At 51.2% G+C, this 17,538-nt stretch overlaps 1 protein-coding gene across 6 annotated transcripts in view; it reads left to right on the forward strand.

Moving 5' to 3' along the window:
* The window catches only part of RUSC2 (RUN and SH3 domain containing 2), a 57,036-nt gene that overhangs the window by 37,773 nt on the left and 1,725 nt on the right, over positions 1–17,538 (forward strand). For 4 of the 6 annotated variants that reach the window (XM_033085175.2, XM_033085177.2, XM_033085176.2 and 1 more), the window contains 10 exons: positions 2,176–4,251; positions 6,398–7,183; positions 7,665–7,865; positions 9,046–9,189; positions 10,099–10,175; positions 12,193–12,367; positions 13,044–13,149; positions 14,205–14,251; positions 15,587–16,568; positions 17,165–17,338. In XM_033085175.2, coding sequence (XP_032941066.1) covers positions 2,283–4,251; positions 6,398–7,183; positions 7,665–7,865; positions 9,046–9,189; positions 10,099–10,175; positions 12,193–12,367; positions 13,044–13,149; positions 14,205–14,251; positions 15,587–16,568; positions 17,165–17,338 — 4,661 coding nt within the window. In that variant the 5' untranslated portion in view covers positions 2,176–2,282. The remainder of the gene's footprint in view (positions 1–2,175; positions 4,252–6,397; positions 7,184–7,664; positions 7,866–9,045; positions 9,190–10,098; positions 10,176–12,192; positions 12,368–13,043; positions 13,150–14,204; positions 14,252–15,586; positions 16,569–17,164; positions 17,339–17,538) is intronic. The other 2 variants (XM_033085179.2, XM_033085181.2) reach the window with 2 other exon arrangements.

Here is a 17,538-nt window from a genome sequence, read left to right on the forward strand (position 1 = left end):
AGCCTAAACCTGAATGAAATATCCCAGGAGAAGCAGACATGTAGGTGAGTGTCCCAGCCATGTAAGTCTCTGGTGACATCTACCTGAAGGCCTGTCAGTTCTCTGCCTCTGGTGTTAGCATTAACTTTTTCATTATTGGGTGTTTACTGCAAACACTAGTTCTGTTTCCATCTTTGTATTTTTATTCCTGCCAGCATCATCCTGTATCTGTGAGAAGCACTACTGTGCGTGGGAGGAAAGTACTTCTTTTGATCATTTTTATCATCTTCTAATTGCTATTCTTACACATTGAGGCTGAAAGAAGTGAAGTTCCTGATGTTTCTGTGTAGCTGTCTAATCGCTCACACTCTTGTTCTAACTTCATTTAACCCACATTTCTCACTTTCCCTCCTGTGCTCCTGTGTGCCTTTGCAAGTCTACTTCAAATCCATTATCACCCCACAGTCACCAATGCTGGGGTAAGGTTGGCAAAAGACACTGTGATCACCACTTTCTGGAGTCTGAAGGCCCTGGAGTCCAGAGCGGGATCCCAGGATGGAATTTTCAGGGTGCAGGGATCACTGGAGATGCCTGAATGAGTTATGGAATGTATAATGCTGACCAAGGGTGCTTGGGCCAAGGTTTTCAGAACAAGTGGTAGATCTGTGAGAGCATTAGGTCATGTGTAATCTCTCAGACTCATCCTGGATCACTGCTGTTTTCTGTGGTTTCTCCCTCTCCTTGCTGCCTTAGTTGCCCGCCCATGCACTTGTCTGTGTTGGATTATCTGATCTGTAGAAGGGAAGGCAAGAGGAAAACCGGCTCCAGACTTGTACTGGAGGTGCTTGTAGGCTGGCCCTCTGGGTTAGGTGAGGAGGGAGAAATGGGTTTGTCCTTTCTCTCCCATGTCAAACACTGGTAAACATCTACAAGAAAGATGAAGAGAGACTTTTGGCACAAGCAGAGAGTGATGGGACAAGGGGGAAAAGCTTTAAATGAAAGATGGCATATTTAGATTAGATACTAGGAAAAAATTCTTTACTGTGAGGGTGGAGAGGCACTGGAATGGATTACTCAGAGAAATGGTTGATGCTCCATCCCTGGGAGTGCTCATGGCTGGGTTGGATGGGGCTTTGAGCAACCTGGTCCTAGGGGAGGTGTCCCTGCCCAGGGCAGAGGGGTTGGAAAAAGATGTTCTTTAAGGTCCTTTCAGCCCAAACCATTTTGTTACTCTTCTGGCTCTGTAAGAACCTGCTATTTACCGAACACAGGGAGAGTGGGGCTCTTAGTGCTCTACCTGCTTGTGTCTCCTGGGGCTGTGGCAGTCACACTGTTGTGAACTGCAGCAGGTAATAAGCAGGTAAATGCTACAGATGATGTGGCAGAAAGATATGATCCCCTCCCAGACCGCAGTAGGGACCAGTTTAAGCTGAGGTTTCGCCATCAGCAAAAGGTCAGCAAAAGCCACTGTGCTGTATGGGACCTATTTGACCAATGCCCCATGGCCCCACTGAAGTCATCCACTCCTTTTCACTGGAGAGACCCTTGTGTACATAAGTAGTTGCATACTTAGGCGTGTTCTTCTGGCACCATTAAAAGGGCTCAGGACCTTATGGAGTCTCCTGGATTTTGGAGAGGAATGACTGCTGCTGCTTTTCTGTTCCAGTCTGTTCCTGCTTTCCAGTCTCTTCCTGGATGTGTTTGTGTGTCTGTTGCAAGACCTTGCTGTGTTTAGTTCTTGAAGGAAAGTTCAGTGTATGTAAAATGACGCAAAGATACTCAATCCAGTGTGAGAAGATAGACTTCTCTCACCAGAGTGCAGTGCTTCTCTTCAGACTCTTCTCCTGTGCTGTTTTCCTGTGAGCACACAGTGCCATCTGCAGTGAGGTCTTTGTTTGGCCCAAATCCTGCACACCCCTTTGGCCACTTGACTGAAATCAGTAACTCTCTTCAGATAATTTTGAGAAGGGTCAGGTGGAATCACAAATGTTGTCCCAGGAGCATTCATGGAGGGTGACATGTTTGTTTTACATTGTGGTGGTTTGTTGCCCTGAAGAAGAACCTCGTGCTCAGGTACTTGTGCTGACGAGGAAACAGTCTGTTTGATCCTTGTCAACATGTGAAATCTTCAGTCAAACCAAGGATGCTTTAAATATCCCGAGAGGTGACTCCCTTTGTGATTTTGTCTCTCTGTAGGTGTCTGAATTCCCTCATGAGAAGTGTCCTCCCTGCCTCTCATGTGCAGCCCTTCCAGTTCATGGGTGGTACCAGCTTCACTGATGCCCTGAAGAGTATTCCTCACCATGGATAGTCCACCCAAACTGACTGGTGAGACGCTGATTGTCCATCACATTCCCCTGGTGCATTGCCAGGTCCCCGATAGACAGTGCTGCTCCGTGAGCAAAAGGACCAACCCCTTCTGCCAGCCAGAGCTCAGCATTACACGGACCTCTGCCCTTCCAGACAGAGACCTCTCACAGACTGACTCCTTGGTGTACAGCAGCTTTCTCCAGACCTCTGAAACCTCAGCAGAGGCCTCAGACAACAAAGAAAGAAAAGCAAGGGATCTGATTGTCCCTAGTGTCAGTAAGCGACACAACCCTTTCCTGCTGAGTGAGGGTGAAGACCTCAGTATTTTTGGGGATGACTTGGGTCAAAAATCTTTCCACCTTCACAACTCACTCGTCGATGGCAAAGCTCCCTTCAATCTGCAGGATCTGGCCTTGCCCCCTTTCCACCTCCACGACTCCAACCACATTGTGAAATCCTGGAACATGGCCAGCCGGTCTGGTGTGGTGGACGGGCAAGAGGACAAACTCAGCAGTGATGACATCCAGAAGAGGAACAATGCCAACAGGTGCCACCAGGCCTCAGAGCGCATGGAGCTGGATGAATGCGGCTGCCATCGTGGCAGCTCTTCCAACTTCTCCTTTGACAGTGGTGACCAGGAGTGGAACCAGAACACGGGTGAACCACTGAGGAATCAGGATGCCCTGCACAGGACATGCAGTTGTTCCAGCTCAGAGATCCAGCACTGTCGCTGCTACAGTTCATCAAGTCAGTCTGAAGTGATTGACCAACAGATGGGCTACATCAGTGACTCTTCTTGCAACAGTTCTGATGGGGTCCTGGTGAACTTCAGTGCTCTCTACAACAAAATGAATGGTCAGTCTCAATCCAACCTGAATTCAGCTAACCTGTCCTGTGACTCTTCCTTCTGCAGCCACTCAGACACAGGAGCTTTTTACCTGGATTTGCATTCATCGCCCACTGAATCCAAGATGTCTTGCGAGTCACATAACCCAGAAAATTCAGGGAAGGTGTGTGGGTGCCAACACTCCTCCTCACCTGTCCTTGATGCTAACTGCAACTCCTACCATCTCCACTGTGAGCCTTGCACATCAGAGAGCTCAGACCTCACTGCTTGCTTCCAGAGCCAGGCACGGCTTGTTGTGGCTACTCAGAATTACTATAAGTTAGTCACTTGTGACTTGTCTTCCCAGTCATCCCCCAGCCCTGCGGGATCTTCCATAACTAGCTGCTCAGAAGACCAGACCAAGGGTAGCCCAGCCCAGCCCACAGAATACTATCTGTTCAGAAGGCCCGACCTGAGACAAGAAGAGGGCAATGTAGAGTGCAGTGAAGAGGAGCCGAAGGGAGAATCCAGCCAGAACATGATTGAGGGTCAGGTCTATGTTAATGTGTCACCACCGAACCTCAACACAAGCCGGCAGCGCTCCAGGAGCTATGATCAGAACCTGGACAGGAGTCCTGGCAGCAGGCTGGGCTCCTTGGAGCGCATGGTGAGCTGTCCAGTCAAGCTGAGTGAAAGTCCAGCAATACCCATTCAGAGCTCTCCCCCCAAGAGGGTGACATCGTTCGCTGAACTGGCTAAAGGGCGGAAAAAGAACGGCACCTCCCCGCCGTTCCGCTCTAGTGGTGATTCTTCCCTGGAGTTCTCTCCTATCCCTGAGACTCAGCGGGATTGCCCAGCCTTCCTTGAAGAACGAGCTCGGCGCAGCCAGAGTCTTCCACCCATGCCCTTCATCCATGGCCTGAACCGGAGCTGCGAGGGCTTCTGTTTGAACCATGCTTTTGGGGACAGCCAGGCTTTGTGTTCCACCAAGGACTCGGTCTCCAGTGAGAAGGTCCCCAGTGGGCATGGGGCAGGTGAGCAAGCCTCTCTCTCCCTGCTGACGGAGGCAGATGCCAACTTCTCGGGTGGCTCTGCCAGTGGACACGGACAAAAAGATGTTAGAGCTCGAGCAGACGGTAAGGAGCCAAACCAGGGAGAAGTAAAAAGGAAGGCAGTTCATTGGGATATAAGGGGAACAGCAGGGAAATGTGGTGATAAGAGAGCAGTGCCGGGCCAGTTTGGTTCCTGGTCTGCCAGGAAAAAGTCTTGCTGTGGTTTGTCTCAAAAGCCTTTGAGTCTCATATCAGTGCAAGTGTCTTGTCCGTGTATTTCTAAAGCCTCCTGAGGTTTTATTCAAACCTCTCATGTCGTGTTAGCAAGGACATGGCATTAATACTGACAGAATCTTCGCAGCTTGAAGGATTGTATCGCTTCCAAGGTATTTACTGGGCTTGTCTTTGAGAGTCACCTGCCCTTAGCTACCAAGACAGAGTTGTGAAGATGCTCAGCAGAGTCATAGTCACAGCCTTTCTTCTTTGGAGTTACGTGGAGGCAGAGGTGGAAAGGGAAGAGGCATAACCAGCAGTCTCCTTTCCATGCAGGTCCAGGAAGCTCACACAGTTTCTGCTAGGACTTAACAGTGTGAGTCTTGCAGAGTCTAATCTGTATTTCTCTGCTGGAATATCCTGGTTATGTCCTCCACAGTGCTGTGAATTGCAGCAAAGGTTTCCAGGGAGAGCCACTGTCACAGTTATCTCTGTAGGGAAGGCAGTAAGGTGTGAGTTGTTTCCCACCTTGATACTGCTGTCACTTCTCCTTGTGAGGAAGCTGGAGGAGCAAAAAAGGTAAAAGCCATTCTAAGATGCCTCTAACCAGATTACTGCAGTAAATAGCCCATACTATGTCCAAAAATTGTGATGCCTTAACAGACTGTTTCCACTTAATGTTCTGAAAATGAGGAGGTAAGAACATGTGTTTTATTGCTGTGGCAGGGGTGGGAGAGATTCTGGCCTATGGAGCAAAAGTTTTTTAGCTGTTGTCCTGTTTATTGAGCCTTGAATGTGAGCTTGGTGTGGGAAGGCAGTGAAGGCAGGTCTCTGCTGGGAGAGGGGAGCATGGCAGCAGCCCTCTTAGCTTCAGAGAGAGGGCTTGGAAGGAGCAGGCCTGTTCAGGGAGGAGGGGGCAGACAGGAGCTTTCAGGGTAATATATCCCAGTAGTTGCTGCCCTCCACGCTGATGGGGTCCCTCCTTCTGCATTGTGACAGCAAGGCAGGCATCAGGGCTGTGCTGGAAGCTTCTGCCTGCAGCAGAGATGGAGGCATATCTGCCTTGCTCCAGCCCAGAGCAGCCTGCAAGCCTAGAGGCTCTGAGAGGGGCTAGAGGGAAAGCAAGCCCTGCTAAAAGGGAGAAAGGTTTGGAACACCCTACAGCGGGTACACCAGGGCTGATCAGGGATCTCAGTCAGCCCCACATATGCACCCAGTGCTGTGTGTGTTTTCACTGAATGCTCATTGTGTCACACTTGAGATGTGTCCCTCAGGATATTCGTGGCCCCATCAAGAGCTGGAGGCATGTACACATGTAGATCAGCCCACCACAATCCCTCAGGACATCCTGGTACATCATTTGCTGGAGCAGACTGACACTTTCCACGGTTGCGGTTGGAGTCAGGGTGTTGGGGATGTCTGTTTAGATCTGGTAGAGGCAGGGGGATGATGGAAGCTCTGTGTTCCAAAGTGGGGACAGTGACAGGGAAGAGAAGAGGGAGGGAGAAAGGGAAGCAGGCAGCCTTTGCAACAGCACAATATGTTGCTACGTGGGATGCAGAGCTGCAGTGCTGTTGCATGCAATGCTTGTGCTGGGCTGTGCGAGTCTGCAGTGCTTATGGAGGGGACAGTCCCTTGGGATGAGAAATTTGACTGTACCTCATAGTGTTGGGCCTTGTCTTTGTGATGCTGCTTGGGCACCTGACCCCATGGCTTTGTGCAGTCCCAGGGACAAGAGACTGAGAAAGGGTATGAGGCTGGTGGCCCTAGCAGGACAGACAAGGCCCCAGTGCAGTGCTCTGCTCTTCCAGACAGCTGGAAGCTCTGCTCTTGGGGCCACATATCTTCTTTCTTACCAGCTCTTGATGTGTATAACCGGTTCAATGTAACTGACCTCTAGCTCATCCTCTTCCTCCTGCACCAGAGAGGACATTCCCTTTTGCCTGTATTCTGCTTGGCTGAGGCTGATTGTGGCACTGCCCACCTTCATGCTTTCTTCCCCTTTCTCTCCCTGAAGGTGGTGGCACAGACAGCAAGCCTGTGGTACGCTACAGCAAGGACCAGCGTCCCACGACTCTGCCCATCCAGCCCTTTGTTTTTCAGCACCATTTCAGCAAGCCACCCAAGGCACGTGCCCTGCACAGCCATTTTGCCTCCAGCCTTTCCCAGCTCTACAGCTTATCCAGCAACCGGCCTGCCAGCCAGCAGATCTCCAGTTCCCAGTCCTCAGCCTTGGCCGCCTCGGTGGAGCAGGCGGTGGTGGCAGGGAGCCAAGGCCATGGCACACTTGTGACCCAGCGCTCAGCAGACGGAGCTGCCTCGCGCGGGGATGGGGGCAACAAGAAGCCCGGCCCCGAAACAACGCGTCCGTCCCCGCTGGGCAGCTACTCCCCCGTGCGAGGCAACGTGCCTTTCTTCCAAAGCGTGGACTCCTCTTCCTCGCCCGCCGCAGAGAGAGCTGAAGAATGCCAGCCCCCCAGAAGCAGGTCCTGCCCCATCTCTGCTAACCTGCTTCCCACACGGTCGTCCCCTGCTGTCAGTGCCATGCAGCCCTCCAAAGCCACCAAAGCTGATACCCTGAGGCAAAAGGAGAACCCCAAGCTGATTCCCAAGAAGGAAGCTTCGCTGGAGCCAAGCCCACCACTCTCTGAATACCGACTCCACAGTGGGTCCCTCCCGCCCCTCTCAATGGGTGGCATGTCCATGAGCAGAGTAGGAGGCCATGCAGATTCACACTGGAGGAGTGGCAGTGAGACCAGCAGCTCTGGTCCCCTGAGCAGCATGGGAATACGGCCTGTCAATGGTAGGTATCCATCCTCCAGGACCTGCTAGTCTGGAGCATCTGCAGCTCCCTGTAGCTATGGCTGCTGCCTATAGTACCACCATTTTGTGTAGCTGCAGACCAGGATAAAATTGCATCTGGGTGCTGCAGGAAAACCTACACTAAAAGAGCATGTCCCTCTAGTCCCAACTCCTACACTGTGTCTCCAGAGAGGGCAGTGTGGGCTGCTGATCTTACAGCACCCCATGTTAGGTGCTTGCACCCCAAACCTGCTGCCTCTGTGCCTGCAGCCACAAGGGCACCCAAGTTCCTGCCCTGCTTTGCCAGGCAGTGACCTCCACCTGTCTCCATGTGCATGTGCTAATGTCCTGAAATGCTGCTGAACCTCTGAGTAATGTGCTGTCTCTCTCTCTGTCCTCCATCTCTCTCTTCCTCTCCCTCCCCATTTCCCTTCTGCATCCTCCTGTGTGCTCTTGTCATCCTGTCTGGTGCTCACTCCCAGCGAACCACCTCTCCCCCCAAGCGCTGAAGTGGCGGGAGTACAGGCGGAGGAACCCCCTGGGTCTGGACCGCGTTTCAGGGCTGCCCAGCTTAGCGGGCAGCCTGGACAGAAGGCAGCAAGAGCCTCGGCTGAACCGGGGCAACCCCATCTTTGAGTTCCCTGGCGCTCTCAGCACCAGCCATTTCCACTGCAAGCTGAACGGTGCGCACCACCTTTCTGCGGGAGGGTCTTGGGAGGTCACCTTGGGATTCAGGCTCAGCTTCCTTGAGGCTCGGGTGAAGCTTGGATTCATCACTGCAGTGCCTTGTCAGAGCAGGAGACATGATCCATGTGTTCACAGTGGGGCTGGAGGGTCCAAGAGAAAGGTGAAAATTGCTTCAGTGGTTCAGACCTTTGTGGAGCCTTCCTTCTCCATGAGGTGAGAGCAGTCAGGTCCAGCTCTGAGCTGGGCTGAAGGGCAAAGTGAATGGCCCAAGAGCCCGCTTAGACCTCAGTAAGTGGTTCTGGACTGTGGATAGCTTGTAGTTCGTCTCACAGAGGAGTTTGGGTCCTTGGAGATCTCAGGTCTGTGCCCCATGGTGCATCATCATCTACCCCAGCCCAGACAATGTGCTGGATGCTGAGCTGTAGATTCCATGAGGCAGTTGGCAGCACTAAAGATCTTCACTGGAACTCTGTCCTTCTTAAGGTCTTCCTTGTCCTCCAAAACCTGTGCAGGAAAGGCTGCTTTTGGCTGAGCCTCTGGGACTCCAGTGGAGAGAGCAGTCTGGTCTGTCTGTAGGAGGAAGAGCATTCTACAGACTAACCTCAAGCCATGGAGGGAATTCCTCAAAGCCTTACACCTCACTCTGTCAACCCAAACAGTTTATCCATCTTTCTTCAAGGGAAAATGCACAGCACACAGTCAAGCAGATGGAAGTCAAGCACATGGGAGAACTCCTACGGATGTCACCCCTTGAAAACAGGCCATCCCAGAGAAGGGGCAGCAAACATGCAGTTTGTTGTCTGTGGATGCCTGTGTGTGACAAATAATGATTTTCTCTGTGCTGACTTCAGACCCTGCTTGTAGCAGCACGGGCAGTCTGGTGCAGCAAGGTTTCCAATAGCCCCAGGCCATGAGAGTGAACCTCCCACAGCATCTTCCAGAGCCCGAGGTGGAGGTGGACATTGGGCAGGCCGTGGGGGATCAGTTGTAGAGGCACACATTGCAAACCACTGCTGGGGTAGCAGCTAGCCTGTAGCCTTGCTGTCCCAGCAGAGGACAGGCTGACCATGGACTGCTGCTGGTGCAGGTTGCTTCTGGGAAAAGCAAACAACATGAAAGAGGCTTTGGTGTGCAGGATTGAGGCTGATCCTTGTCCCCTCTGTCTTGTCCCTGCAGGGCAGTCTATGAGGCAACTCCAGCTTACCTACAATGACTTCTTCCCTGACTACTTCTCGCTAGCGGAGAAACCACCTGCTGAGTTCTGCCTCTCCCCAGATGGCAACACAGAATCCATCTCCATTGACTTGCTGCAGAAGAAGGGTGAGTCCAAGCATCTCTGGCAGATCATGCAGTGTGCTTGGAGTGTGCTTGATCGGCTTGCCCCAGGAAATAGGATTAGAAAGGATCTTGGGTGCACAAAAATGGGCAAAGAGAGCAGACAGGCACAGGAGTGTGACCTTAAGGCAGGGCATGCTGCCACACCAGGCTCTGTATACAAAGATAGACCGGTGTGTATCTGTGTGATGTTGGAGATGTGCTCACCTGAGATTTTGTAATTTAGGTAAAAAGTCTCTTCAGTCCTACATAAGTAATACAAAACTGTATCAATTATGTAAAAAGGTGGGAGAAAGGACTCCAGAGCAGGATAAGAAATGGCTGTGGGGCGATCAATGCTGCAGACAGGGTGGCAGGATTTGACAGCTGATTCATTAGCATCTCAAAGGCAAGGGATGTGCAGAAAGGTTCCCATGTCTTTGCCAGCTATGTGCTCATGATTACCAGGTAGCAGCTTTCCCTCCTGTTTCAGTCCTGTTCCCACGTTATCCTGGTGCAGATGGCAGATTACACACCACTGGCTTCTTACTGAAAGTCATGACAGAACCTGCCAAATGCAAGGCTTCTGCTCTGCCACCTTGTGGCATCAAGGCAGCAAAAGACACATTGCCTCAGATCCGATCTCTGCTGCCTCAGGGCGTGGGGTGTGGATGGTCCCTGTCCCTTGGGAATATTGACAGGTTGTCCTACTGGCAGGCTGATAGGTGAGTGCTGGAACCAGCAGGGAGAGTTTTTCTGAGGATTTAGGAGAATTTCTGGATGTTTTTTGGCAGAGAGGGCCTGTGTGTAGACATGGACTTGCAGTGCCCCATGATGATTACTTCGAACAGTGTTTTGTCAGAGTCTGTCCCAGCAGCCCCTCAGGCAGCTCCTTGACCTGTGGTTTTCCTCTAGGTCTGGTGAAGGCTATCAACACTGCTGTTGACCTGATTGTGGCTCACTTTGGAACCAGCAGGGACCCAGGGGTGAAGGTATGTCTTGCATCCAACTCCATTCTGACTGGCATGGAGAGTACAGAGCAAGATTGCCTCTCCATTCTCTTCCAGTCAAAAACTACAGGTTATCTAACAAAGGTAGGAGTACCAAGGACAAATCAGAGGTGATGGCACACCATGCAAAAGAGAGTAAATCTGTGACAGTTCCTGCTGCGTGATGCAGTAAGTACATGTGTTTAAAAGAAGATCAGAAAAACACAGGGAAATTCACTGATGCTTACTAAACACACAGGAATAATGCCCAGCTTAGTCTCTGAGTTGGAAGAAGTTGTAGGCTGTGAAAGTATAAAGGGCAAGTATTATGTGTGTTTGTTCTGACTTAACTTTCTTATGTACTTAGAGCTCTTTATAAGAAAGAACACCAGTATATCTGCCCTTCTGGTCTGATACAGCACACCAGTTCTTTTTCACACAGTGTGTGAGAGATGTGAGATGTGTCTCCCTCCTCCACATGTCCCATGACTCTGGCCTGGCACTGGTGCCAGGGCACTGTACAATGTTCCCCATCCCTCAGCATCCCACAGGGCTTAGTAATGATAAAAAAGTGCATCAGACTTTGCCCATCTGGGGCAGCTGGTCACCCCCATCGTAACCTTACCATGAACACATTATTTAGAGTACATCTAAGGGACTGGCTGCCTTAGGTCTGTACTCCCCTAATTTCCCATTTCTGGAATAACAGAAGTGCATCTAGGTTGCCCTGGAGCAGGCTGTCTTTGGCCTGTGCTCCCTCATCCCCCATTTCTGGAATAACACAGAAGCAGAGCAATTATGCTTCTGTTTGTACCAGGCATTGTTTGCAGTCCTGTGACACCCAGCATGTTTGTGGTGCCTCTTCTCAATTCTGAATGCTCGGCTTTGGTCAGGCGACTCTGGGCAGCAACATGACACTATTTGGACATGACAACTCCCCTGGCATGCCATCCCCAAGGAGAAACCTGACTGGGACAGAGTCCAAAACCATTCAATCTTATCTCAGAGCCCAGTGTAATTTCCCCCTAATTACAGCTGTTGCTGATGCAGAGATTGCAGTGCAACATATCTGGAGCTGTTGAGATTCCCATGGCTTTTTAGGGCTTCACTGTGAATTTCCAATTCTTGCTGTGTAGGCTTAGGGAATAATTGCAGCATAGCCCATTATGTTGTGTATCAGCCAATGCTGTGTTTTTAACCTCGGGTTTCTTTATGCATCAGTGTGCCAGGGGCTGAGCATTCACCTGTCAAAAGGCAGCATCCATCCCTGCTGCTGCCGTGCTCAGTGGATCTGACAGGATTATTCCTGAGCCAAGTTCAGTTTCAGTTCAGGGCTTTTGGGAACCAGTGCCAACTGGTCAGTATAATTCCAGCTCAGCTGGTAAAATCTGTGCCCTGAGCACCATTGCCTGACCCATTTGGACAGACCCTTTGGCAGCTCAAAGGCTGTAAGCAGAAGAATGTGTCCCTGCTCTGCAGGTTCTGGGCTTTTACATGCTTCCTCTTCACCTCAGTCTGAGCTCTGCACATCGATTTTGCCCTCATCTTTTATTTATAGCAATGCCTAGGAGTTAGAGTTGACATGTCACTGAGTTAAGTGTTCCTTAACCCCTCACTGCTGGTAGTTCTATGTGGCTTTGTGCTTCCTGCTCCAAAATTAGCTACAAAAAAATCTACAGCAGCGGGAATATCCCCAACTCTTTTCTTTATCCAGCAGGAGAACCTTGTCATCCCTTTCAGGAGAACCAGGCATCCTTTCTAATTGGGATATCCTTTTCCCAAGCTAGGATATTCTTTTTTCAAGTTATTGCCTCTTCCCAGCCTGGGAAAGAGCTTGCAGAGAGCAATCCAGAACTGGTGCATGAAGCACCAGGAGTGAAAGCAAAGACCCTGCATGTTCAAGGAGCCTGGATGTTGCTTGCTGGGTGTCTGTGGTAGGAAGGTGGGGCTGGACTGTTTCCATGCATCTGCACCTTGAAAACACTCACCAACACTCTCCCTGTTGCGTGCTGTCCATTAGGCCAAACTTGGGAACAGCTCTGTGAGCCCCAACGTGGGGCATCTCATCCTGAAGTACCTGTGCCCTGCTGTCCGGGACATTCTGAGTGATGGGCTCAAGGCTTACGTCCTGGACATGATCATTGGCCAGAGGAGGAACATCCCCTGGAGCGTGGTGGAGGCATCCACCCAGCTAGGTATGCATGTTGTGCAGCAGTGCCTGTGCTAGTTGTGGTTGTGAGACTCTGGGGAAGGTTGGCTCTGAGGGTGGGAGTGCAAAACACCTATTTTGTGGCATGGAACAGGGTGCACACTGACCATTTCTTGCAAGAAGGGAAAGACACTGCTCTATTCTGCCCAAGTATTTGTTGTCATTTCCCCTGAAACTTGCAAATTCTCCTGTAACAGGCCAAACCAATAAAAAAGGAAGAAAAAAACCACAACAGAATTAATTCCACATTGGTTTGTGCATCACTCGGGGAAACCTCATAGCCTGATTATGGTGAATCTTCAGCTCTGTGGTTATCTCTGTGATTGCAGACATCTCAAATTATAAGCACACACCACAGTATTCTCTTTACATGCTGATTTTAAGCCAATGGCTGTGATTGTCACTGAAGTGTAGGAGGCAGGTCCTTGTGGTAATGAAGCTGTCCCAGAGTTTTGACGTGGTGGTCTGGGATGGATCACAGCCCATCTCCCATGTGTAGTCAAAGTGCTGGTATGGAGTGAGCTCACACTGGTGTGGTGGAGAGGCAATGCACACAGACATGAATACCCAGACAACATCTGTCTTGCCTTGATGCTCCATCCTGTGGGCAGTTTTGGTTTTTCCCACCACAACTAATCTCAACAATTTGCTTCTCTTCATAGGCCCCTCTACAAAGCTGCTGCACAGCCTCTACAGCAAGATCAGCCAGTACACAGAGCTCACCAACCACACCATGAGGTTCAACGCCTTCATCTTCGGCCTCCTCAAGTAAGCAGGACCCCAAGGGTGGCTGCATGGCCTGTCCAGGGCTGGCAGCAGCTGTTGCTCCTTGAATGCAGGGAGGCAGGCAGAGCTGACATGAAAAAAGCTTAAGAATATGAGAAACCTTGCCCAGAAGGAGGCAAGGGAAGGAGGAAGCTGCAAGCCTCAGGGAGCTCCTTCCAGGCCAGCACTGAGAATGAGTGGCTGTAGCAATTGAAGAACAGGGTCAGTCTGTTATAGCCCCAAATTATGAGGTGAGAAAACTCTGTGGGTCCAGTTTCATAGGAGGTTAGACATAATATATGCATTAATTACTCTTGGAAATTCCTCTTTAAACCACTGTTTCCTGGAGCTGCAGTGGATCCCAAGACATGAGGCTCTGAAGGAGAAATTGCCCTGGTCCAAAACTCCGGAGTGGCTCTTCTACTTGGGATAAGGAGTATGTGCATACTCTGGTGTGTTTAACAGAGCAAGGCAGTGATGTTTTTGTGGGTGAAGGGATATGCACTGACTGCTAGGATTGTGTTTCCCTGCTCCTCTGTGGTGGTCAGCAAGAACTCTGGCAGTGGCAACAGAATTCCCAAGATGTCCAGATGCTGTAGAATTCCCCCAAGCAGGAACAAGCTCTGCCCTGCTCTCCCCACCCAGTGTGACCCTGCTCACCCCCATTGGCACAGGATACTGGCATAAAGGGCTGAGCCACCAGCACTGGTCTTAGTTTTGTAGACCATTTGCCTCTTCCACAGCAGCCTCTTCACAGCAAAACAAAGTTGTATCCAGGACACAGGAGCAGAACAGCGAGGAATCTCACTGCAAACATGGTTGTTCAAGGTTACAGCTGCACATGTAAAGCTGTGTTTGATGTTTGGTGTCAGGCTGGGTGTCTGTGTTCAGGGCATGCTGATGGGGCTGAGCCACTGTCCTTTCCCTGAGGTTCACAAGTTCATGCTTTGTAAATGCCCTTTTCCAGCCATGCTTCTTGTGGCACAACAGCAAGGATGCAAGGGGTGAACAGGTTTCCACTGTTTCTTTCTTACCCTGATCATTTTCCATCCCTGCAGTATCCGGTCCCTGGAGTTCTGGTTCAACCACCTTTACAACCATGAAGGTAAGAGCCTGAAGGCTGTGTGGGAGCCAAACTGTGCACACAAACAGAGCATGGGATGGAAATGTGGTGTTCTTGTTGCTCTCTCAGCGTGGGCTGCTCTTCTCTGCCCTGAGATGAAGGACTAAGCTGTACACAGTCTCAGTGTAGCAGGGAAATCCCAGGTGGAAGTCCAAGCACCATGCAGCTCCTTCCACCTGAATCTGGATTTCCATTCTCCTTCCTGCCTGCAGCTAGTACCCAAGGCTATCATTACAGATCCCTCAATCTACCTGCAGGAGATCAGACCTAAGCTTGCCCAAATTTCTATGTTCCCTACCTAGTGCCCGAGAGTTTTGTATGCCTGGAGGTGTGCACACTTACCTGAAACTTTTCAGGCATGGAAAATAGGAAGACATGGAAAAGAACACCTGACATACAAAAAGAAGATTTTACCAAATGTATGTGTTTTATAGTGGAATGGAATGGAATGGAATGGAATGGAGTAGAATAGAATAGAATAGAATAGAATAGAATAGAATAGAATAGAATAGAATAGAATAGAATAGAATAGAATAGAATAGAATAGAATAGAATAGAATAGAATAGAATAGGGTCTATGCTTATCCTGGCTCTCCAAAACAAGAGACAACCTATTCCAAGCCATCGTTAAGAGCTGGAAGTGTGAGCAAAAGTTGGGGCTGTCAGGGTGATGAGAGCTAAGTGGAAGGGTTGGAGATAAGGTGCAAGTCCTGTCTGTGGTATGCATTTGTTACCTTGCTGGGCTTGGGCCACAAATCCCATTCCCAGCTCTCTCCCTGGTAGTGAGACCTGATAATAGAGCAGGACAGAGGGGTAGTGCAGATGTGGTCAAATCAAGTGAACAATTAGTGCTAGAGATAGAAATGCTAATTCATTCTCTGCTAAGGCCCGCAATACAGCTTCCTGGAAAGACTGAAAGCAGCTGTGCCTGACATCTCTATCTGCAGGGGACTGCTGCTGGCCATATCTGCAGCTCCTTGTTCACCTCCAGAAGTTGAAGAATAGGATTTTCACATGTGCCAGTGCTTTGGTGCCCTTTATTTCCATCCTACTTCCATGATATTTGGTGGCAGAGGTCACCTGGGTTTATAGTCTGCCAGGCAAGTCCTGGCTGCAGGTACAACTGCAAAGCTCCGTCTGGGCCAGTTTGCTTTGAGAGGTGCTTTGAGTGTCTGGTGCTCCCTGAACCAGGCCTGAGCCTCACACTGTGACCAAGAAGTGGTGTTGGTGTCCTTCCCTCACAGTTTCAGCAGCTTTGTGGGGGCTTGGCAATGGAGGCAAGAGCATTTCTTCTAATTTATGTCTGTTTTCTTACAGACATCATCCTGGCACACTACCAGCCAGTGGGCTTCTTGTGCCTGTCTCACAGTGTGTGCCAGCCTCTTTTTGAGGAGCTCCTGCTCCTGCTCCAGCCTCTCTCCCTGCTGCCCTTCAACCTAGACCTCCTGTTTGAGCACCACCTGATGCAGATGGGCAAAGAGCAGCAGCAGCAGAAGGAGCTGCTGCGTGTGAAGCAGGACCTGCTGCTTTCCGTGCACTCCACCCTGCAGCTGATGCGGACCCGGGGCAGCAGTGAGGATCCTGATGGCTGCAGCACTGCCCCTGAACCATGCCAAGGGGGTGCCAGGGATGGTGACATCTCACCAGGCCACAGCCCACAGCAAGCTGGGAGCGGGAAGAGGGTCAAGGGAGTGGGGGCCTCCTGCGGAGAAGGTGACAGGGAGGAAGAGCAGAGCAAGATGCGAGAGAGCACATGGGAGGGGAAGAAGGACAAGCAGGCAGGCTGGTGGTACCAGCTCATGCAGACCTCTCAGATTTACATTGAGAGCTCAGCCGAAGGCTCCAAGTTCATCCGCTCTGAGAAGAAGAAGGCAGCTTTGAATCCTGCGCCCAGGTCAGTGCAGACCCACAAGGCACCACCTCCCCGAGAAGGGGTGGTGGAGGGTGCAGAGGCTTGTCCCATTGCTGAGGGCACCTTGGAGGAGAGGCCCAAGTTGGTCAGCAAGCCGAGTCCTGAAGCCGTGGAAGAGCCCTTGGAAAAGCCCCAGCAGGTTGTGGTTGGTGAAGAGGGGAAGGAACGGAGCTGGCCCTTCTGGATGGGCAGCCCCCCAGACTCTGTGCTTACAGAGCTAAAGCGCAGCAAGGAGAAGGAGGCTCAGCAAAGAGTGGGAGCAGCAGCAGCAGCAGCAGCCCCTCAAGAGGACAGCAGCACCAGTGCATCAGAGGGCAGCCAGCCCATCAAGTGGGGACACTTGTTTGGGTCCAGGAAGGTACAGAAGGAGCCCAGGCAACCAAACAGGTAAGGGCAGGGGTGGTTTGGGTGAGAAGCAATGGTTAACCTGGAGTGTGGCAGTACAGGTGGAAGTCAGGCCGAGAACTGACTGCTGGGCTACACCATGGTGGTACATCAAGGGTCTGGAACCTGCTCAGTCCTGCCAGCCTGCCTTAATTCCTCCCATACCCTTGCTCAGTCCATCTCATAGGCTCTTCTGCCTGAGCTCTACCACTGCCTTGGTATCTAAACCCTGCGACATGGCCCCATCACCACCTCATCCCTCCCAAAACCACATGTTGAGAACAGAGCATGGAGCCATTGCTGTTGCTTACAACAGATCTGGGGAGGCTGAAGTTGCCCCCAGTAGCTGAGACCTCTCTGCACTGCCTCTCCCTCTACATACCCTCACTGCTCCTGAAAATGACCACTGAAAATGTCCTTCCCAGTCCAGGTTGTGGTGTTACATCTGAGCCCTCTCCACCTGGAGACCTGGCCCACTGCCCAGCAGTGCCCTTTGTGCATGAAGCCAAACCTCTAAGGTGTGACCTTGATGGGAGCAGCTGCTCTGTTTCCCTGGGTGCACTTTCCTGCTACCGACTTCTTCTGTCTCCTGCTTCCAGGTTACCCTCTGGCTGGCTGAGCTTGGACAAGTCCGTGTTCCAGCTGGTGGCCCAGACAGTTGGGGCTAGCATGTGGCGTGAAACACCCCCGGAGCCAGAGCCTCCCCATCCAGAGCCACCCGAGGCAACTGCTGTGGCACGACCAGCCAGGGCCATATCTCCTCAACCTACCTGGTGAGTGACACTAAGTGGGCAGTCCTGCAGGTGCTGGAATGTGTTGGGTTGAGGGTGGCACGGTTCTAGCTGTTGCAGTTTGTTTGGCCCCTTTCATAGTCACGGACCAGAGGATGGTTTGGGGTGGTGATGCAGCTTGTGCATCCATCCACCACGTCTCTGCAGTCTTCAGGTAATGGGGAGCTGGGGGTGCAGCTGGG

The sequence above is a fragment of the Catharus ustulatus genome, chromosome Z (assembly GCF_009819885.2).
Source record: "Catharus ustulatus isolate bCatUst1 chromosome Z, bCatUst1.pri.v2, whole genome shotgun sequence".
Lineage (NCBI taxonomy): Eukaryota > Metazoa > Chordata > Aves > Passeriformes > Turdidae > Catharus > Catharus ustulatus.